This window comes from Eublepharis macularius, chromosome 1, assembly GCF_028583425.1.
Source record: "Eublepharis macularius isolate TG4126 chromosome 1, MPM_Emac_v1.0, whole genome shotgun sequence".
NCBI lineage: Eukaryota > Metazoa > Chordata > Lepidosauria > Squamata > Eublepharidae > Eublepharis > Eublepharis macularius.
The window spans coordinates 224,528,765-224,551,097 of record NC_072790.1 but is presented as its reverse complement, the minus strand read 5'-3'; the positions used below and the strand labels follow the sequence as shown (position 1 = coordinate 224,551,097).

The following is a 22,333-nucleotide window of genomic DNA, read 5'->3' as shown; positions in this document are numbered from 1 at the left end:
GTCATGCAACAAGAAAAGGGGAAGTCAGAGTTATGACTACATGGATGTCAAGGCCAGAACCTTGGGCAAGCACACCAAGAGTGCTAGGGCCTCCAAACACAAGCAAATCACAGAAAGTAGGGCAGTGAGCCCCTGTAGAACTGGGGTGGCACTACTTTTGGGAAGAACCTGTGTCTTGTAGAGAGACAAGATGACATTCTCACTTCTTTGCGCATGTAGAGAGATGAGCCGCAAAACCACAAGGTCAGCTAACTCGGGTAGAGAGGGCTCCTCCTGTGTTTTGACCTATGACTTAGTCTAAAGAAGTGAGCTGTGGCTCAAAAGCTCATACCCCACCACAGATTTTGTTAGTCTTATAGGTGCTCCTGGACTCTTGCCCTTCCCCACTACAGTGAAGGTACTTTTCCAGCCTATCCAGTGTAGTTACCATAGGCCCCTGGGGAGGGGAGGGGGAGAAGGGTATATATCATAATATAATCCCTACTGCTGCAACCAAGTTAGGTAAGATTGCATACTCATCTCTTTGAGAAAGCCACTGGCAGTGGAAAAGCTAGATCTCTCTCTCTCTCTCTCTCTCTCTCTCTCTCTCTCTCTCTCTCTCTCTCTCTCTCTCTCTCACACACACACACACACACACACACACACACACACACACACACACACACACACACACACACACAAAAAATACCTGAACTGTTTTAATTTTGTAATCCAGTATTATCAGTGTTTACTGTAACATTTCACTGCATCATTTTTCAATATTGTAATTCCTGCTTTGCAGTCTTTATTGTAATGTGGGGTTTTTTGTCCACTGTTCTTCAGTTTTGTTGGTTTTATATATTTTTTGTTTTATACTGTTCTTGCTGCATTGTTTTATCATTGCAATCCACCCTCAATTTCAGCAAGAAAGGTGGACTATAAATGAAGCAAGCAAATACATTTCATGCATGCAGAAAAAGAGGAAGGCAGTAGTTCAAACTTGTGAAGCACACATGTCCATGCTCTAAAAGGGAAGTGAAGGGGTAGAGGATTTGGGGTCTGTGTTACTGGAAAAAAACTAGCTTCCCCACTATGGAAAGACAGTGGGGTAAAAAGGGTACTTAATCTAGCCCAAGATGCCAGCTGACTCGAGGGGAAAAACAGACAACATGAAGGCAAGGATTGTAACCAAATATATTTTCCTTTATTGCACATGACAAGAGCCCCACACAACTGTCATGACTGAGTCCCAATACCTTTGGAATTCTGACTGAGTCGAGGAGAACAGCACGTGATCGGCGGCTAGGCCATGACCAGGGCAGACCATGTGCTTCTTGCAAGTCCTGCTCTACCCGCCCACACACACACACACACCTGAGTCCAGCAGCGCAAGCAGCACCTGATGGGCATCGAGGGGCAGGCTCAGCCTGCAGACAACCCTGGCCAACACTACTGATGAGTGTGCCACACACAGCTTAAGAGATGCTTCCTCTGACCTACTACTTCCCAGGCAAGTCTATCAACACTTGATCCCTATCCATTAATCTCAAGAGCGGGACAGGAATGTCCAACCATATTCATGCCACAGTGCAGGCACAGCAGCCAGAAGGCCACACCGCCACAGGGAGAAAGCACATGCACACTGGGCAGACCAGGGCAATATTCCTCCATCCCTCCAGGAGGACATCTTTTACATTAGTGGGTGAGAGGAGAATTTAAAAGTGGGCTGAGAAAATGCTATTCAACAGGACCCCCGCCCATATCCTCATTGTGAGAATGGCCAGTTTGCCTTCAGCCTATCGAGAATGGCAGAGCTGCCCCTACAGGACTTGTAAGCTTCTCTCCAGAATTCAGAAGAGGAACAACCAACCCGCTCAACTCCAGGCGACCACCCTCTCTCCCTTTCCTACAGGCTCCACAGTGTTGCGCTCATTCCTGTTCACATAGCTTAAACCCAGACCTCTGCATCTGAAGCATTCCCAGCTGCAACAACCACCAACCTCCCTTCCTGGGTACACAAAAAGGCAAAGCCGGCACTCAGAGGCAGAGGCTAAAAATCCTTGCTTCTACTGTGTGGAAGTTGCTGGTCGCATCAAAACAGTCACCAGCCAGGGCAAGCCGATGTCTGGGATGCTGTGCGTGAAGTCCTTTGCCAGATGACAAAGATGGGAGGAGAGACTAGCAAGAGAGCACCACAAACACGCACCAGACCTTGGGACTGACTTCTGGAGGAGGGGGATGGGGGGGGGGCAGTAGAGTTCCACGAGCTGAGGGCAGGAACAGGAGCTCCATGCATAAAATGACAGGGAAGGGGGCCACTGCCCCTGTGACCAATTTATTGGGATAACAGCACTGAACAGTTTACTTAAGTAGGAGAGAGGCAATTTTTTTCCACCTGCACTCCAGCCTCTAGGCAGGCAAAGGGAAAATCGGTTGGGATGTGCGCTGCTGCCGCCACAAACTCTTAGCAACAGCTAAGCGAGAGGACTGACCAACGAGAAGGGGCAGCTAAGGCCTGAGTAGAGAACACAGAGAACCGGCCTGCCACCACAGCAGGTTCAGAGCCTGGAGGCCTCTGGCCTGGGCAGAGCAGGGCTTCACAGCAGGAGATTGTCCCTGACCCTGAGGATCAGTATTAAGAACAAGCAGTTGGCACTCTGCTGTCACCAGCAGCAATCCCCAAACCTCCCGCCTAACTCCTGGATCTCAGTGACCAGAGATAATGGCCAAGGCCCAGTTCTTGATGGCAATGGTTGTATCCTGGAGGTATGTCCAAGAAGAATGGCTGAGGCTCGCCATCTGTCTTCTCAAGCAGTCCCAGGACCCTTCGCCGCTGGAGGAGGAAAAGACAGCAGGATCAGAAGATATACCCGTGCATTCTGGACATGAGCCACACAAAGCCAGGCCATCTGATGGCCTTTCTGTTTAGTCCTCTCTACCCATGCCAGATTGAGCTAATGTGAAGACATTAAAGGAGGGCTCCCATGATGGCTCCTCTCTCTACACCCCCCACTATGACACAGTGACAAAGATGCAAAGCTGGAAGGATCCAAGAAGCTGCCCTTCTGCACAAGCAGCTGCCCCTTCAGCTACACATCCCACAGTGAGGATGATATGCCATGGAGAGCATTCATTATGCATGGGCCTATGCCCCACAGAATAATCTTCAAGAGTCCAGTAGCACCTATAAGACTAACAAAATTAGTGGTAAGGTATGAGCTTTCATGAGCCACAGCTCACTTCTTCAGATACCACTAATTGTTAGTCTTATAGGTGCTACTGGACTCTGGCTCTTTTCCACTGCTACAGACAGACTAACATGGCTACCCATCTAGAAAAATCTTTTGATAGTCTCCCTGTGCTGCAGCAAGTACTAAACACTGAGACAGTCACAAACTGGTTGGTTTGCACACTACATGTGCAAACATGGAATGCATTTGTGACAGCCAAAGAAGCTAACAAGCCAGGGCCACATCTATCTGACTGAAGACCTTGGAAAGCCACAGGGGGCAGCATCTGCTGCTGGTCTGCCTGCCTGCCTGGGGTTTTTATGCACAAAGTTGTTTTGGATGACCTTCCTGCCAATTCATGCTGAAAATGCTCACTTGCAGGAAGCCACCCAGAGATTCCAGCCCTCCTCCAGCGTCCCAGCAACATAGTCCACGGCTGGCAGAATGTAGTTCTGCATGAGGAAGAGCAGCAGCTCCTTGATGTGCTCGGCCAGATGCAACACAGAATCTGGAAGGTGAGTCTGGAGCTGGCAGGAAAAGGGGCAGAGAAGAAGGCTATTAGCTGAGAAACTTTCAGCGCAGACTGCTTGTGACAGAGCACATCACATCTTCAGCATACAGCTTATGGGTGATAATTACTCATTTCGATTGCTTTTCTTGTGGATTCAGGGCAGCTAAGAGCAAATGTGGATTTTAAGCATGGCTCCATATTTCTTTAAAGGGCTTGCCATAGGAATATAATAAGGCAGGAGGAAAAGGAATGAGAAACACAGAACTTGAAGCTACTGATAGCAACAGATCTCCCTGATCTGGAGAATGCCTCTCCCCTTAACAGCATGTTCCAGGAGCACATCTGTTGATGGAACCTTCATGTTCCTCCCCTTTCATCAGATCCACGGAGCCTTTAGCTGCAGCTGCTCCTCTCCCTCCACACCTTTTTTTAATTTCACATAGGGCTTTACTGTCCCAGTCCTAGATGCTCTCTTCTCTTATGGAATTGCTCACACATGCAACTGGGGCACTGGCAGCTTAGTGTGAACAGCAGGAAAATGCCCTCTGCTTCTCATGGTAATGAGCAGGCATTCTCTCCTCACAATTCCACTGAGTAACACTTAGTGGTCTGGATCTAAAATTTTGCTTGACAGATCCTGCCTGCCCCATCTGAGTGGCCAGAAGAACATGCTGGGACAGTGGATCCACTGGAAATGCTGGCAACGCAAAGCCCTCCTCTTGTGTGCTGTGGCTCCTATCCTTCATATCTGAATTCCTCCACCACTTCTGACAACCCACTTCCTGGATTGTAAATATACTGCACTGTGACTCCTCCACCCAATGCTACCTTCCTACTCCCTACCTCTACTTGGCAAGCTGGTTGGGCACAAGGAGAAAGAAAAAACACTACCCTTACCCATTCAATGAGCCTGGGCAGGTTGTCTCTGAGCCAGGCTAGCTGAGTAGAGCACTTCCCAGAGATATATATGACAGTCTCATTAGTCTTAGCCCATACTAGCTCCAGGTTTGGTCCCAGTACAGTCACCATGTGCGAGTAGTAGAGAGGCACATTTGCTTCTAGCCAGCTGTAAGGCAAGACATCTTTGTTTAGACATTTACATCCTACTTCTCTCCCCAAAGGGGACTGAAAGCAGCTTATAATGTTGTTCTCCCCTCCCCCTATTCTATCCTAACCACTACCCAGGGAGGGATGTCAGGCTGAAAGGGAGGGAGGGAGGGAGGGAGAATGATTGGAGCAAGTTCCCCCATGGAGCTTCCATGGCCAAGTGGAGATTTAAACCTGAGTCTCCCAGATCCTAACAAAAAGACATTTTCCTCAGAGAAAAGAGGGGCAGCCACATTCCAAGTCGGGCCTTAGAGGCAGAGGAGGTTTCTAAAAGAAATTGCACTGGATTAGCTGGAATGTTTATCAAAAATGTCTTAATTGGAAATGTGACACTTTGAAGAATACTTACAGTGAACTTTAATCCACAATAACTATCTGATCCACTACAATCTATACAACTCTCCCTTATAATGGTCTTGAACGGCATGCAGAGGAGTCACTGCAGTATCTTCCAACATGTACAATCACCCCCAGTATGACATAGGCACGGCTAGCTCTGCTTTCTAGGATATGCCTAGATCTTAGTGGATGTCTTACAGTTGGGAGTCTGTTCAGAAGCAGGGTGCAGAGAGAGAGAGAGAGAATAAAAATATCTAGCAAGCATATCTTTATGGATCTGGGATCATATCCTTTTGCCAAATATGCATATTAGAGATTGGTGACTTCTGCTCTTATCTCTGACCTAAAAGCTAGACGTTTCTAGTCTTGCCAGTCCGATAGGTCAACAGAAAGCACTGTGGGAGAAATACGCTTGTTACATGACCACGTTGCTGAGCTGTTACAATGAAAGATGCATGGAGGGAGAAGAGGATATAAGGGAAGCCAGTAGTAAGACCAGCTGAACTGACTTGCCAGTGTCACTTTGAGTTCATCAGCTTCACCCAAAGACCAGAAACAAATCCATTTCTGGACTGTGTCCAGAAACCTGTACAACAGCACCAGTAAACCACATGGACCAGTGCCTGAATATATTTTGTTCTCCTTCATAAGCTATCCAAGTTGTAGAGTTTAAGCTCTAGGCAACCTGGGAGCCTCACCCATGCCAAGTGTTGAGCTGCTATATGCACCTCACCTCCACCTCCCCTTCAGGGAAGGTGCTTCTATTGTTCTTCTCTGCTGATGCAGATCCAAAGCAAGTCACTGACCTATATCCTTTGGAAGAGTAATGGGAAACTTTGTTCCAGGCTTGCTGAGAAGCAGGAAGGATGCCAGAACTGCGGAGGACATGAGCAGAAGCAGAAGCTGGGGAAAAAACAGAGACTTTCAGTGGAAGCGTGGTCAAGAGTGGGCTGTACATGCCAAATCTATGTACTCTTAAAGGAAAGAACGAGCGTTACATTCACAGGGAGCTGAGAAATTCCTTTTCCTCTAGGGGCAGAATTAACTAGGGATGTGCACTTTGGGTTATGGATCCGGGTTTTTAACCCAGATTGGGCCCGATTTGGGATGTTTTGGCATTCCTGAATCAGCCTCAGCATTGCTGAAGCAATTCGGGAATGCCAAAGCAAAGCTTACTGAAGCATTTTGGAATGCTTCGTTAAGCTTCGGGTAGTGCGGAAGCTGTCTTTCCCTTAATTTTAAATTAAATTTTTCTTAGTGTGATTCTCTCACGTGAAGATTGGTCCTCATAGGGAACAATGGAGATTGACGGTGGATAGGGGCACCTTCTTTGGGGGGCCATAACATGGCCCCCTGAAGTCCAATCTTTCTGAAACTGGGTTGTCATGAGAAGAGGGTTAAGAGAGGGTCTCCTGCAGGTTTGGAGTATTTTGCTTGCAAAATGCCACCCCAGCCACCTAAGGACCCCCACCCTAATTTTCCCCATAGGGAACAATGGAGGCCGGCGGTGGATAGGGGTACTTTCTTTGGGGAGGGGAGCATAACATGGATTCGGATTTTCCCAATTTTTTTCCCCACTTTGGGTAAACCTGAAGCAGGAAACCCAAATCTTTTTGGGGTGCACACCCCTAGAACTAACCTTGGAAGGAGCCATGAGTCCTGATATCATGCATCAAAAACCCCGTGGTAAATACCAGGATAACCAGCAGCAGCCGAAACCAGGGGAACCCACTGCCTTTCATCTTGAGCAGCAAGTTCTGAAAGAACAAAACCAAACGTGAAATCAAACAAGTTTAGTGGAGCAGGAAAATTAAGGCGAGATTTGCTTGGTCTCTGAAGTCCATCTTCTACTTCCATGTAAGGAAATTTACCTTACAAGCGGATGTGCAAGCAGCTACATCCTGAGCACTGTTTGGTCCTTTCACGGCCAACTCTTCATTTGTGACTTTAAAGGAATGCACTGTTTCCGGCAAAGACTTGCGCATCTGGAGGAGAAAAGGATTACAAGTACCACTGTGAAGTAGCAGCAGGGGGCACAGACCGAGCCAAGACATTTGCCATCCTTCAGGCGCAGTAGGATCCAAGCACTGAAATGTCAGCCAGCCTTAAATGAGGAAGAGGCCTAAGATGCCCCAACACCCTGCTTCAAAGGACCAGCCTCCTCCTTTGCAAAGCATCCTAATGCTCCTAACATGCAAACAGCGCTAGAGTATTGAATCACACCCACAAAATTGACTAGCAAACTTGCTTTGCCCTGAGCTGGCATGTAAGCTACAAAATGCTGTGGTTAGCATATCTCTCAGTCTTCTAATCCATCCCATCCATGAAGCTCAAGATGGACAATAAACTTTGTAAACAAACGCCAGCGAAAAAACTAAGTACGATTAGTTGGTGTAACTAAACACTGAGGATGTTATTCATACTTAGAAGTGTACTGAAATATGGCATTAAAAGCCACTTCCACTGCAACTGCTGACAATCCTAAGCCTGTTCCCACCTATGTCTGAACCCCAAACAGGTACGGTCTGGATATTCTTTTAGCAGGGACTTTTCTCTGTGCCAGATTTGCCCCTGCATGTAGAATAAAAATGACCAAGGATCACAAACCTTTTTGGAAGTGCTGTCCCAGGACTCGTAAAGGTGATTCAGAAGCAGGCTGGAAAGAGAAAACAAAATAAAGACATTAGTCACAAAGAACCCCCTCTGAACAACTGTCAGTGTGGCACAAAAGCTCTGTGACGAGGGTGGAGATAGCAAAGCCCTGCATATAAGCTAAAACATCACTTCACACTCCTGCTCTTTCTTTAGCGGTATCTGTCTTCCCTCCTTACAGATGGGATACACAGAGGGGGAACAAAATTCAAGGGCCTGAACAAAGATAGGTATGGGGCAGGGAAGAGATATAAACACCTGTGGCCTCCACAAATTATAGGCTATTTAGACCCAGAGTTCACTCACTTTTAAATATACTTTCCGGGCTTGCAGCTGAGAGCCTCCACTTCTCTTTGCCATGTCGGCCACAAACCCAATAGAGATTTAGAAATGTCAGGCTGGGGAACTGAGAAGTGGAAGAAGCTGAACATATGCATACATGAAACTGCCTGAGGTTAGCTCTGTAACACACAATGTATTTGTGGATGGAGTCAGCCCTCTTGAGAGAGGGCAGATGCTGACACTGCCCATGATTGACGGTGTTGGCTCTCTCCTTCACGTCTGTAGCACATGGGCACAACGTCTACAACATTTTTTGAGAGGGGAGAAATCTTTCTACCCAAGAGCCTCTCACAGAAGAAGTTGAGACATGATGTTCACGTAATTTAGCAGATGCTGCATTCATTTTTTTATCATCTAGAAAAATGAGGACTAAAAACTTTCTTTTTTTTTAAAATGCAGAAGTCAAAGCTGAGATCCAATCAGCACAATTCACACAGGTTGAATTTTCATCACAGAGCCTGCAGAACAGCACTCGCCTATTCGCACCTAGACTGTGAGAGGTGTTTGATGTACAACTGTCTCCAAACGCTGAAGCTGAGAGGATCCAAGTTCAGGCAGTCCATCAGACAGTTCAGCAGCTGCACAAGGGTGAGAGAAGAATTATACTCAGAGGTCTAATGATCTGACAGAAAATTCTGCAACTGGATCACTGCATGCAACTCACAAAGCTATGCTGGATTTGAGAGCTGGATGAACATTATGAAATTTCAAGTACCCCGAATGCCACTGTTGGTAGGAAAGCTGCACCTATGTCTATTGGGTCATGTTGATTTACATTCTGGATTTCTGTTATTAGGGGGTCTTGAAGGGATTTTGCCCTGGCCTAAATATTCTAGATCACTAACTGCCCCAAGTCTTTGAGATAAGGTGGGCTATAAATTTAAATGTGGGGGGAGTTGCCTCCTTTTGCATTGGCTGGCCCCTGCACGAATCATCTCAGGCATCAATGCTTGAATACAGAGCAGAGTGGGGAAAGCAAAGCACTGGGCTATTCAACATACCCTCTGAAGCCCATCTTGAACCCCAATCCCTGAAGACCAATGCATCATATGCAATTTAATCAATTAAGTATGCATATATATAAACAGGTTTTGAAGGACATGAAAAGCTATTATTCTCTTATACTTAACAGGAACAGGGGGACTGCAACACACATCTGTTGTTCTGCCATCAGAATTTCAAACTAAGACCTTTGTGGGATGGGTTGTTTTCTGTCTGGTGTGACTCCCAGCATACCCTCCTTCCTCATCGCTGCTGTATGGAGCTGAAGAGGAGACCGCCCCAAGGAGGGGAGGGGGATGGTGGAGACCTGCACGGGGTTCGGAAATTGTTGGAATTGAGCTTCCGGTAGGCAAGTCCCTCGTTTGGCACTGCATCATCAGACCCTTATTTGACATGTATCATCAAGCAACACCTGCAAGCATTGCACCTGAAGGTCCCATTCCTTGTTCTCTTCAACAGGAGAGGGAATGATTGTTCTGGAAGGATACCTACCATGTGTAGCTTTCTATGTACTGGGAAAAAATACTTTTAAAAAAGTAATGAATTTTTACTCCCATTAACTGGAGGGACCTTTTGATAAATTAAATTAGCTCATTAAATGCCTAAATACTGTGGGTCAGGAAAAAGCACACCTGCGCCTCTCCTAAGTCCTTCATGCCCTCACCTCCTTCTTCATGTCAGCAGGGCAAGTGGGAGTGGTCCTGGAGAGAAAGGAAGGGAAGTACGTGTGTAGGGTGGCATCAGGTGTTGCCCCAAAGGCGAGCACTTTCAGGCGGGGATACGATTGTCGTAGCTGCTCCTGCAGGCTGAGGAGAGAGGATCACATCAGCCCACCATGCTTGGAAATGAGAAGGATCCCAGCTTGTGCCAGGGATGCCATAACAAGGAATTATTTTAATGCTGTACCTTTGAAGAAATATTATGCATACAAGAATCTGTAACTACCACACTATGAAAGGAAAGCTGCCTGCATGCTATTTCAAACTTCTTTTGTGGTGCTGGAGAATTATTAATCTTTCTCTGAACACTATAAAGAATGGGAATGGAGCAGATTGGATTCTACCCTCACCGCAAAGGCATTTTACATAACCTTCAGACTTTTTGTAGATATAGCAACATGAATACTGTTCCTTCATTACTGACAGATACGTGCATACGATGACACTATTTTGATTCTAACCAATTTTGCTAAGTAGACTGACTCAGAGAAAAAAGTCTGCACATGTGGCACTTTGCCATCTTCTTCTAAAACTTGATGCCTCAGCTGCTGTTTCTGCTGTGGAACCTTCACACAGAAGCAGGATGCCTGCCTGGCTGGAAGCGTGCCATGCTAGGATCACTCCCTTCACTGCACCTCCCCTGTGCTATCCAAGGCACCCTGATGTCCCTCCCATCTGCATGAGTGGTGCACACTTCCCACATGTACTGCTATACCTGGGTGGTAAAGAGTTATTGGGCATGAAGGCAAAGTCCAAGAGAGGGAAGAAGTCTTTGGGTCCGATCATGCCAAAGCCTTTCGTCAAGTTGGGGTGCATCCTGCAAGGAAGAAGGCAGCATCTGTCAGCTGGAACAGTCTCATCACGGAACACAAAGGCCGCAACTGCTTTCCCAGCCATATCGAGTGCTTGGATACCAGTCTCACTTACTACTATGCAACACCACTCTCCATGTCTCATCCTACTTCTTTCCTGTTAATGGTTATGGTAAGTCTAGGGGTCTCATTCACCAGCATAATCCATATCATCGCAGGGCCTGTAGCACAGGCAGATGCTCCCTGACAGTCATGATGGAGACAAGCTGGGGAAAACCTTAAGCAAGTGGACTGGCCTGATTTTATGGCCAGGAGTGAAAACATGGCATCTCTTTGATACTTTAACACCTCCCTATTAACCAAGCTAGGCTTAGTGGGCTTTTGGGCTCTAGAACCTAAGGATCCATTTTGTTAAAACCCTTTTTTGATACACATGTGGGGAGGCCTGAAAACCCAAAGCTCATGTGAACTTACTTCTAGAGTTTGTGGCTTGAAGAGACAGGAATTCTAGCTCTTGGCATGATGGGTACCAATCCTGTACCAGCAGATAGACCACCAACTAGAGACACGCCCCACCCATGGTGTGAGGACAGTAAATGGAGAATAATTCTTCCCTCTCAGCAAAACAGAACTTGGTCACTTAGTAAAGCTGATGGGGAGCAGTTATTTCTGAAAGGAACACGTACTTTGGTTTACGGAATTTGCTGCCACAGGGTCTGACAATGGCTTTAAAAAGGGATTGAACAAATTTGTGGAGGAGAGGTCTACTGAAGGCTCTTAGGCTTGAGAGATAAATGGAACCTCCATCTTCAGAAATAGTATACCCTTGTATACAAGTTGTATGGAGGCAAATGGAAATAATTGTTGACTGGATGCTTTACCTTTATTAGGATGATCTAAATGACATGCATTACAGGGATTGTTGGTTTTGGCTTTTACTTCTGGACCAAAACAGCTAAGTAATTTGTCTCTAAAAGAAGTTAACTGTCAACACTAGGGGTGTGCACTGGGGAAAAATTCGGGTTCTGGAATAACCTGAACTCCAAAGCGGATTCAGGTCCTTAAATCACTTCAATATGCTCCGTAAAGATTCGGAGCATACCAAAGTGAAGGGGGAAGCTTTGTTCCAGCCCCCCCGCCACTAATCCCCACCTCCACCCCATTTACCTCTCAGGACCGGAAGGAAGCCCAGCTGGGTGGCGGGAGGGTGTGCTGCTGCCACCGCCGATCAGCTGGACGTCAGGGAAGGCTGGAGCCGGTTCCTCCACTGCCCACGCCGCTTCGGGAAATTTTGATCCAGGGTTTCCGAATCGTGGTCAGCATGCTGGTCCCAATTCGGGAACCCCGAATCTTTAAAGATCGGGTCCAATTTGGGCATTTTCCCTGAATCGGAAACTTGAAGCACATACCCCTACTCAACACTATAAATGCACTAATATAACCCCAGCCGCATTGGATAAATATGACAGACTATCATATATCAGGAATGCACAACCCTCTGGTATTTTGTAGTCAAGAGTGGGCATGGGGATTGAAAGGAGGGGTACTGCCCATGGATTCTAGTTAACAATGGGACAGAACAGGGATCTGTGCAAAGCCAATAGCACCCCCCCCCATGATGGCTTCCAGCAAGATGTTGCTCAATATTGCACCCTGACCCACAAAAAACACACAAACTCACATCAACAGGCGGTCCAAGTAGGTGATGGCATACGGAGAGAGAGATTTTATGCCCAGAACTGGAAGCATAATGCTGAGCCACACTACAGAAAAAAAAAGATGGCACAACATCATTTGGTTAGGGATCAATAGACTCTTTCACAGTGTAAGTGGAAAAGAGGAGATGAAGAGGTGACATCTCAAATAACTGGGCTGGAGCAACTGCCATGTATCCAATGACCAGTGCAAAGATGTCCACAACAACTTGGGACAGATCTGCATATGCCAAGGCAGAAGCCAGGGCAGAAGCACAAGAGGAAGCACAAACCCAATAGTGGGAAATGAAACTAGACTGAGCTACTAAGCAAATATCATACATTTCTATATCTGCAAGAGCACTTATTAGTCAACTCAGAGACTCCAGTTGGTGCAGTACACCACAGCTCAATTATTATAAGGAGCTAGATGGAGCATGCATAACTATGCCCACTCTGCAGTCATTACGTTGGCAGCTCATGAGTTATCAGGCCCAATTCAAAATACTGGCTATCACAAACAAAGCCCTTCATAGCCTTGGTCCCTCATATCTACAGGACCACTTCTCTCCTTATACTCTACCACAGCAGCTTTGCTCATCTAAACTGGGCGTTCAGCAAGTGCCACTCTGCACATGAGCAAATTCAACAGCTACCCGTTGTAGCTACATGTTCAACAACTACACATTCAACAGCTACACATGCTCTGTGGTGGCTTCCAGCTCATGGAATGGTCTACCTGAAGAGGTCAGGAATGCTCCCACTCTCATGGCATTCTGCAAACCCAAATTATTCAAGAGGGCTTTTTTATACAGGTTGTACTGTAATGAAGTGGTTCAGAGAGATGTTTAGGAAAAGGGATGGGGACTATAGACTATACTACTGTGTATTGTCTGTTGTTGTAGGTATGTTCCTACAGGGTAGTTTCAGCATCATTTAATATATGTTAAATTGCTTATATTTTGTTTCAGCATAGTATCAATTCTGTATCAGATTTCTGCTTCCCCCCACAAAAATTTCTGTAATCCATACCCTATACTATTAGATATTGAATGTATTGACTTACACTGTGTAATCAGAGGTGTCTCAGTGAGAAAGGCAGACCGTAAATAACATAGCTAAATAAATACATAATGTGATGAAGATGCTGCCTCATTTTAAACAACTCTTTGGAGATGCATCAGCTGGAAAAAGAACCACCACCCACCGCTTGGTTCTTGGCAAGATCTTGCCCCCTTATGCACCTCTATGCTAACCAGCCCCCATAATCTAATATTTTTATACCTAGAGCACCCATACACTCCTCTCTCACTACACACTGCAAGACATGCCAGCCTGCCACAGGGACTTGCAAGTCAAGTTGCAACTGCTACTTCCTGGTGGGAACTACATATAAAAGCGCTACAGGAACACAAATGCTACCGAAGTGTGGGAGGCAGGAGCCTGCCCTTCCTCCACTGACCCAATCCAAATCAAGCCCCACCCCTGTACTTATGAATGAAGTTCTCACCAGGAACTAGCAGCAACAAATGGTTGTAAGTCCCCAAGGCAGACCAGCATACTTTGTAATTTGTTGTTTGGCCCTTAGGAAAACCTTTTCCAGCGCTCTACAGAGGATGGCAACCTAAGGCTGTGGAAGGAGTCTGAAGTGCACAGGACAGGGTCAGCAGTTCTGTTTTACTCACCTTTAAGTCCTTCTGTAAGATCTGCAAATCCGGCTTGCCCCAAGGCCCACATGATTGTGAGACATTTGACCGGTCGGTTCTGATAGGATCTCAAGAGCTCGAGATACTGAGGCAAAAGGGCAAAGGCAGCAGCATTAATTCAAAACTGTTGGGGCAGGAAGGATGCAGAGCAGATTTCTGGGTAATTCCCCAGGCCACAGGAACAACTGCCGATAGGAAGTGTGCAAGATACAGACAACTTATTCAGAAAGTGGGAGCACGGTATAAGATTTCTGTGCACTACAAATGCTGGTCTACTTGCACACCACAAGAACTCAGGGAGTCACTCTGGGATGTGCTTTCCAATAGTAGAAGACTACGAAGCCAACATGCTTTCCTCCTTGCTAGAGTCCCCCCCTACCCTCCGTTCCTCAGGAACTGCTCTGACTGTAATGCTGCAGCTGTTCCCAGGCACTCAGAACTGGAAAAAAAACCCTAAGGTCCACTCAAAACCTTGCCAGCTGCAACGATTCTACCATGTTACATTTATGGAAATGGAGCAAACCCAATCTATAAGAGAAGTGCAAAAGTGCGTTCTGCTGATTTAAAAAGTGAGAACTCAAGAAGGTAGAGAGAGGTGAAGGAACTTCCACAGCGAACTGAAGGGGAGAAGCTGTTCACGTTTGGTTGGGCTATCCAACCCCAGCTGCTCACCTTGCCCAAGTTCACTGTGGCAACTTTAGGTTTGTCCAACAGCACTGCTTGTATGCAAATCCTGTATCCGTGCAGTGACTCCCCTGGAAGGCAAGCACAGCAAGGAAGACAATTAGGAATAACAGTGCAGGGCTGAACATGCAGCAGTTGGGAGACTGGGCTAATGAGGGAGCCGCGTTCTCGCCAACACAATACTGTGGGTACCTCTGGGGTGCTTTTGCAACCCACCTCTTGGGGCCCTAACAGCCTCCTCTGCTGTGCTCAGTGGCATCCCCCTGCCTGCTAACCCTGAAGCACAGACAGAAACAGAGGAACCTCTTTTCTCTACCCCGACCAATGTATCACTGCTCGCAGGCTTCTCCAGGCAGAGGACACACCCCTTACCAAAGCTTGGCCTGACTTCCTGCAAAGCTAATGAGCATACCACAGCAGCACTCAGGTCACAGACCCCATGAGTTCCACCACCATTGCAAAGTATCGTTTACTTCTCAATGAGCAAATTTCCCCACTCTTGCTTCTCTGACCTTCAAAAAACCCTTCCATTTCTCTCCCTTCAATCTTCAAGTTGCTCAACTTTTCCAATTCTTTCATTGTATCAAAACAATTCAGTTTCCACTTCTGACTTTCAAGTGAGGCCTTCCTAACACAGAAGTAGATCAGTGAACAAACATGTCCTCAGGAACAGTTCCTAGGGCTAGGAACTGGAGAATTGAACTCCAGTCCTGCTGCCAATGTAGAGCAAGGTGGCCCTGCTGATCCGGCAGTGGGAGTCAGCTCCAGCAATCACAGCTGTCAATTTCAGTGCATTCCCCCTCATCCATCACAACTGTTGTTGCCCTCTCAACAGTCCCATGGCTCAGTTCCCAAAGGGCCTATCCCTGCTTGTCAAACTCTTCAGGGGGAGTATGTGTGGCATAACCTTTCAACCAAAGGCTATTCCTTGAACTACACTTGGCTCTCACCAGGGGTCTTGTCCAGCTCTTGCAGCATTGTGTAAATACAGTGGTCAAAGAAAAGCTCCAGGACGCTCCCAGATTTTGACAGCAGGGACTTGATTATGCTCCTCAGCTCCTTGTTCACAAGACAGTAGGGATAGTCTGCAGCCAAAAAATAATAATACAGGTGCATGATTAAGAAGGGATTTGTGAAGTCTGCTTTCATTGCCATGAGATCTTCCCCACCTTTGGACTTAGAAACAAAAACCAGCTTGGACAAGAGGCTCCATTTTCAAGGGAACAGCCACTATTTCCAAGAGGGGACCTGGGCAAATCTTCTATTTTTTATACTGTCTTAATACAAGACTTGTGTTCACCAGCAGAAGTCTGTGTGAATGTAGCTGACTCATCCTAACAAAATGGAAGAGAATACTGCTGCTTCCTCAAACACACAGCCCTACTCACTAGGCACTTCAACATTGTTATAAAAGTTGACACTGTATCCACTGGTATCCAAAAAGCAGTTAAGAAAGGCTAATATCCTACTGAACTTTTTACTGCATATGCGGAACTTCAACGGGGTCCATCAGAAGCCTTTTTTTTAAAGACATCAGCATTTCTGGCCTGCATCTACCAGCAAAAAAAATCTTAACCTCCAGAATGCAGTGATATATCTAGCAAAGACCTTTTACAGCACCCCCTCCCACTGGCCAGAAAAGCACATGAACATCCCAGTCAAAGCTGCAGCACAAAGCCAAAATACAACTAAGCCCCAATGTCCACATTCCTGTGGATTTTGGACAGGGCAGTTTGATATCACTAGATAGGCAGGCTGAGCCTGCTGAAAATACCATGCAGGAAAAAGCCCACATGGAATCCAGGAAACAAAGGCAGCATTATTTGTTTAGAATACGTCTATGCTGTCTCTTCAGAGTGCTGCTCAAGCTGGTTTACAATAAAAACTACACTATAAAACACAAGCCATTTAAAACACAAGTAGTATAAAAACAGAACAGACCCTTAAAAAGCTGGTAAAATAACCCCCTAATTAAAAGTCTGGATAAAAAGATGCATTTTAGCCTGGTGCCTAAGAGAAAGCAAAGTAAGCATCAAGGAGGACAGCATTCCGGAGGAAAGGTGCCACAACAGAAAATGCCCTGTCTCTATTTGCCACCTGCCTCATCTCTGCTTGAGAGGCAGATCTTATCTAGCAGGCTGGATAGCATGGGAGGAGACAGTCCTTCAGGTACCCTGGCCTCAAATTGTTTAGGGCCTTAAAGGCAAAAACCAGCACCTTGAATTGTACTGGGAAACGGAGGGGTAGCCAGGGCAGATCTTTCAGCACAGGAGTGATATAATTCGTATAAAGAACCCTGATAGCAGCCTGCTCATTGATATTGGACCAATTAAAGTTTTTGAACTGTTTTCAAAGGCCACCTCATGTAGAACACATTATAGTAATCTTAATCTGGATGTGATCGGAGCATGGATCACTGTGGCCAGATCATGTTTTCTGAGGAAGATCTGTAGCTGATGAACCAACTGAAGTTGAGTCCCTTTAGGAATTATTGGTTTAGCAAGACATTGCACAAGCGGAATGAAGGCAACAAATTATGTGCACATTTTGAGGAGTACCAAGAACATACTCCAGGTCTGTGCAAGCAAAACAGGGATACAGTAAGGCCAAGTTTCGAGGCGCACGCACACAATCTCCTCTGACTGACAGCACAATATTCAGGATACTACTGACCATGAGGGTGCTGGCTAAGTGTGGGGTCGCTCCTAGGAGTCTGCAGCTTGTAGTTCAGATATCCAGCCAGGTCTTTGACCCACACAGAAGGGTTCTCTGGGAACATGCTCAAGCTTTTATCCAGCTCCTTCTGGAGTTCTGACAAATCAAACTGCAAAAAAGAAGTTAAAAGAACATTGGGAAAGGCAACAACTGACACAATTATCAGGATTCGAAACAACACTGTAAACAAACTTGTATAGATGGAGTATAAAGGAGGAAGCCATATAAAGCTGTATTTTACAGAGTCAAGCTATTGGTCATCTGCTCAGCCTTGCCCACTCTGACTGACAGAGCCCAAGGGACATTAAATCCTTTCTCAGCATCTGCTATGGGAGATCCTTAAACTGCCAGTGTCTGAACCTTGGACCATCTGCCTACAAACCATGTGCTCTGGAGTCCCTCGGAAACAACTCAGTCTCTTTTGCCTCCAAGATCCAACCCTGCTTTCAATGTGGCAGGTTAGTACTAGAAGATCTGCAAGCAGGAAGAAAGAGACAATCAAGTGACTTGGAGCCTCCATGCCTCAGGGGCTGCCTCTCTTTTTGTTACAGGTCATGATGCAACATGTACTAAGAGCATCCACCAGACCTCAAGAACAGAAGCATTCTTAGCAGCTCTACCTCCACACGCACCCCAGCCAGCCAAGAGCAATTAAGGAGGGGGAGATAAGGCAATCCTGGAACGCTGCTTGCTTTCTTCTCTTCCCCCACTCTCGAGACAACTCCTGCCTTGGCTGGTGTTTGTGCATTTTTCCTAGCCTTTATCTCTACTCCCACAGAGAGGCAGCACGCTTCCAGCTCATGGATTAGGGAAGGCAGAAAAGGCTCTCTGCTTCCACTGTCCTCTGACAATATTTCTCGCTGTCATTTCACCATAATACCAACAGAGTTGCAAAGGGGGTGGCTGTGTTATTCTACTGCAGCAAAAGAAAAGTCCGATGGCAACTTAAAGACTAATTGCAATACAAGCTTTTCCGAGTTACAGATCATGGTTACTCGTACTGAAATAAATGTTGCTTGTTTTTAAGGTGCCACTAGACTTTTGTTTGATTTTGCCTCTAGAAAGTAACACAGAACACTAGGAACTAGATTTTCTACATGTACTGAATGGATATTTCCTGTTCTCTGTTTTTAAAAGAGTTGTTATAGACCATGAGCCCAAGAGTAGACCAAATGCATCAAAGGGCAGAAATGAACATAAAGACAAAATGCTGCTTTAGGCTGACAACTAGGCAGCAAAGCCTTCTCTCTGCTCCCCCCGCCCCTGCAGCTACTGGAATGATCCTTCAAAGGCACTGCCTCATAAGTGGCCATAAGAGGAGGTGGTGGTGGAGAAATTTGCTTCTTGTGTGTCAACAGGACTGTTTCCCACGTTTCAGTTTAACTGAGCTGTTGAGCCAAACTCCTCCACATAAAAGAGAATTTGGATGCAAAGCAAAAACTCACAATGTTTTAATAGGCCAGTACAAGTTCTTTCACTAGAGCTAACTATCCAGGTGATGCTTTAGAGATGTAGTATTCCTTTCCATGCTCAGCAGTTGATAATAGTCCCTCCCACAGTGGAGGAAACTGTGCTTACTGTTCAAGTCACACACTTCTGTATATGCATCTGGTTCAAGCGGAGGCTTCTAAATAAAAGAACAGCTACAGGTACAACCCCCAAGATTTAGTTTTTTTAGGCTTCCTCCTACAGATGAATGAAGCATTCATTCCAGGAGACAAACCCTCTACAAATTCCTTTTATAGGTTTTGAACCCTTTACCTACAATAACTCAAATGAGCAGTTTACCTTCAGTCTCAGCAGAGAAGGGGGCAATGAAGCAAAAAGGCAAGCTCAACTTCCATTGCCCAGCTGTGGTCTAAAGGGCTGGTTGTTCAGCAAACAACTGTTGCTCCCACAAACCTGCAGTTCCAGACTAGCAGGTGGTAACACAACCAGTTCTGATGCTATATTCTCACCTGCAGTACACAGCAATGTGTCTCAGCCACTGCAAGCACAACACTTACCGCTTTCAGGGCATCCTCCAATGACCGGAATGGGCCTTGTTTGAGCCCTGAATCTCCAGTGGATGGTTTCTTTGCAGGCTTCCCCAGGTTTTGTTTCTTTTGCTGCGGCTGCTGCACCGGGGGTGGCGGCACCTGCTCTTTGTTCTGTTTCTTCGTGGACTTCTCAAAGGCAAGCTCAAAGAGGGTTTCCGACGGCGCTAGAGGCACTACGGAAAAGGTCAAACAGAGACCAGTCAGGCACCATCCTCTACCTAGGACAAGCTGGAGGTGGGGCAACAGGGCTGCTTGGGGACCCAACCGCGCTGGCTTTAGCTGTCACCCCAAGCCTAGACACACAAAACGTACACACAAAACGTAAAGCGCCAGACCCGAGAGGGTGCGGCCATTGGACTTCCACCCACTCTCATACACCGCAGGAGATTGCCTCGGAACAGGGAGGATCAACTGAGCAGCCTGACAGGTAACACAGCCCCCACATCTACCCCTCACTCACGGGGCGGGGCCAGACCACGGCCCCCGTTGGCCTCGCCCAGGGCTTTCCGCCCCGCGGAACCACCACCGCCTCCTCCTGGGCCCCGTCGGCTCGGCTTCCGCACCACTTCCCAGCGGCCCGGCGCCCCCGCCATTAGGCACCCCCTTCTCCAGCTCCCTCTTCTCTGTGGAGACCCGACAAGCGCGCGCGCACGCGCGAAGAGGTAGGGGGAGGAACAGACTGCATTCACAAGCCTCAGCGGCCGCGCCTTCACCCTCCATGATTGGCCAGCCGGTCGCCCCTCCTCCCAAGCGCGAGCCCGAGGCGTACGCAAGTTTTGCCACGTCCCCCTGCGCCCCGCCCCCAAGGGCCACGTGACATGTCGAGGAGCTCGCTTCTTCCAGGATAGGCCCTGCCCACTTCCCCCGACGCTCCTCCTATTTCGGTGCGTGCCTGTCTGGCTCCCAATTCACCTCAGGCGGTGCCTCTTATTTCGCTTAAGTAGTGGGCGCGTCTGCCCATCCTCGCGTAGTTCCCTGCCCCGAAGCGCTTTCTGTGTAAATTTCTCCGACATAAAGGAAGAACGTGGAAGCGGGGAATAATCGGCAGAGGTATCAAAACCTGAGAGGGAGCAAAGGAGCGAAGCAGGAAAACAGTAGGATAGGAGAGCACAGAGATTGGAGTTGCCAACCTCCAAGTGGGGCCTGGAGAGCCTCGCGAATTACAAGTGATCTGCAGACTACAGGGGTGCCTTCCTCTGTAGAAAATGGCTGCTTTGGAGGCTGAGCTCTATGGCGTTATACCACAACTTTGCCATCCTTGATGTGGTGTCTGGAGACCTCTCTGAATTAAAACTGATCTCCAGACGACACAGATCAGTTCCTCTGGAGGAAATGGACGCTTTGGATGGGGGACTCTATGGCATTATACCGCACTGAGGTCCCTTCCCTCCCAAAATCCCATCCTCTCTATGCTCCACTCCCAAAGTTCCTGGAATTCCCCACCTGGAGTTGGCAACTCCATTATACTAGGAAGTGCTAGGCTGAAGGGCTCCGAACAACCTCGGGCCAATCGCCACCTCATAGCCTAGAAGATTGCTGTAGTTAGCTTTTGGTAGAGGTGTTTAGATAAGTACTTATAAAAGCAGCAATTGGTGTATGCCGTTTTCAAAATTTTCCCTTCTCTCAGCATCTGCAAGAAAAGACTCTTCTATGCACCCAACAACAAAAGTTGATTTTTGCACTAGTTTTTACTCAACTGCACATTGACTTAACTTGATTTTACCATATAATGGTGATTATGTAATTAACAAAAATTCTGTTAGTTGGGCCAGTGGGTTATAGCTGATTCTGTGTAAGTGCCCTGGTCTAGCTGAAATGCAGGGGCAATTTCATCTACAAAAATTGCTTATGGTGAGAGGGTACGGAATGGTTAGATTTCTATCCATGCATCTAACTCAAATTTGGTATAAAACATTGGCTGCATAGTCTAACAATGGAGCATTTATGTATTACTCCAAAATGTGGGTAGGGCACATTGCTCTGCTCTATAGTAAAGGTATTTCCATATGAACTAGTGAAAAGATAAACATAATTGGGGTATTTTTATGCCTAACAGTTAATACTCAAGGCCTCAAGTATCTCCTAACAGAGTGCCGCCGTCTACCAGAGCTGAAGTGCCTTTGAATGTCCCGTTGCCTGAATCAGCTTTGGTGGGATTGGAAGTAACAGGAAAGAACTGGCAGCAGTGCTTGCAGATTGCAAGCTGAAAACATTCCATCCAGTGAATGCATACCTCATGTTTCTGTTACATAAGAAAACCTTGGTGCTTTTGTATGTCTCTCTCTTTACCCAGCATTCTCCTTGGCTGTACAGAAAAACACTGCAGTCTTGCGAAACACGCACACGCAGTTCATGAACAACAAGCTAGGGTAAGTTGGTGGTTTGTTTCTCACCAAGGTAATAATTATTTTCAAGAGGAAGATCTTGCTGCTTTGCTGGCAACTGGACTCTTAAGTTTCAGACAGCCAGAGTGGAAAAGGACCTTTAACCTCAAGGCCACACTTCATAGTTGAGACACAGCAGCTGGTCTCCAGTGGCCATTCCAAAGAAGTACAGAACAGGCACCGTGCAGGAGGAAGAGCCCAAAGGATGCCATTGTTTGATAGAGTAGGACAGTTGCAAACCTCTGTGAAGGACTGTTTCAGGTGCTAAATACTAGTACCACACATCCGAACAATTACTTGTTCCACTAGCCTCCCTAGACCTGATTGGGTGGTGGTGGGTGGTTTTGTCATCCTCCTGCAAGGAAACAGCATCATTTCCTAAAGCAAAACCGGCCCTTGAGCAACACCTCTAGACTAA

At 46.8% G+C, this 22,333-nt stretch overlaps 1 protein-coding gene across 1 annotated transcript; it reads right to left on the bottom strand.

Annotated features, from left to right (window-relative positions):
- Positions 1–1,161: 1,161 nt before the first annotated feature.
- TMEM214 (transmembrane protein 214) lies at positions 1,162–20,171 on the bottom strand. Its single transcript, XM_054989265.1, has 17 exons — positions 19,992–20,171; positions 19,499–19,704; positions 17,451–17,601; positions 15,728–15,862; positions 14,766–14,848; positions 14,073–14,178; positions 12,375–12,456; positions 10,597–10,698; positions 9,827–9,968; positions 8,647–8,738; positions 7,774–7,822; positions 7,038–7,151; positions 6,806–6,923; positions 5,973–6,069; positions 4,618–4,786; positions 3,585–3,736; positions 1,162–2,812 (listed from the first exon to the last, which is right to left on the bottom strand). Exons 1-17 carry the CDS (start codon positions 20,122–20,124, stop codon positions 2,686–2,688), a joined length of 2,058 nt encoding a protein of 685 aa, XP_054845240.1. The 5' UTR covers positions 20,125–20,171; the 3' UTR covers positions 1,162–2,685.
- Positions 20,172–22,333: the final 2,162 nt, after the last annotated feature.

What these genes read in the sequence shown, in the direction of transcription:
- TMEM214 (XM_054989265.1), bottom strand. Translation starts at nt 20,124, where the DNA reads ATGGCGGGGGCGCCGGGCCGCTGGGAAGTGGTGCGGAAGCCGAGCCGA. An exon ending in AGAGCTGGACAAGACCCCTG is followed by an intron (nt 14,849 to 15,727) that starts GTGAGAGCCAAG and finishes CTTGCCTTCCAG; the next exon opens with GGGAGTCACTGCACGGATAC. An exon ending in TACTCTTCCAAAGGATATAG is followed by an intron (nt 4,787 to 5,972) that starts GTCAGTGACTTG and finishes CTTGCCTTACAG; the next exon opens with CTGGCTAGAAGCAAATGTGC.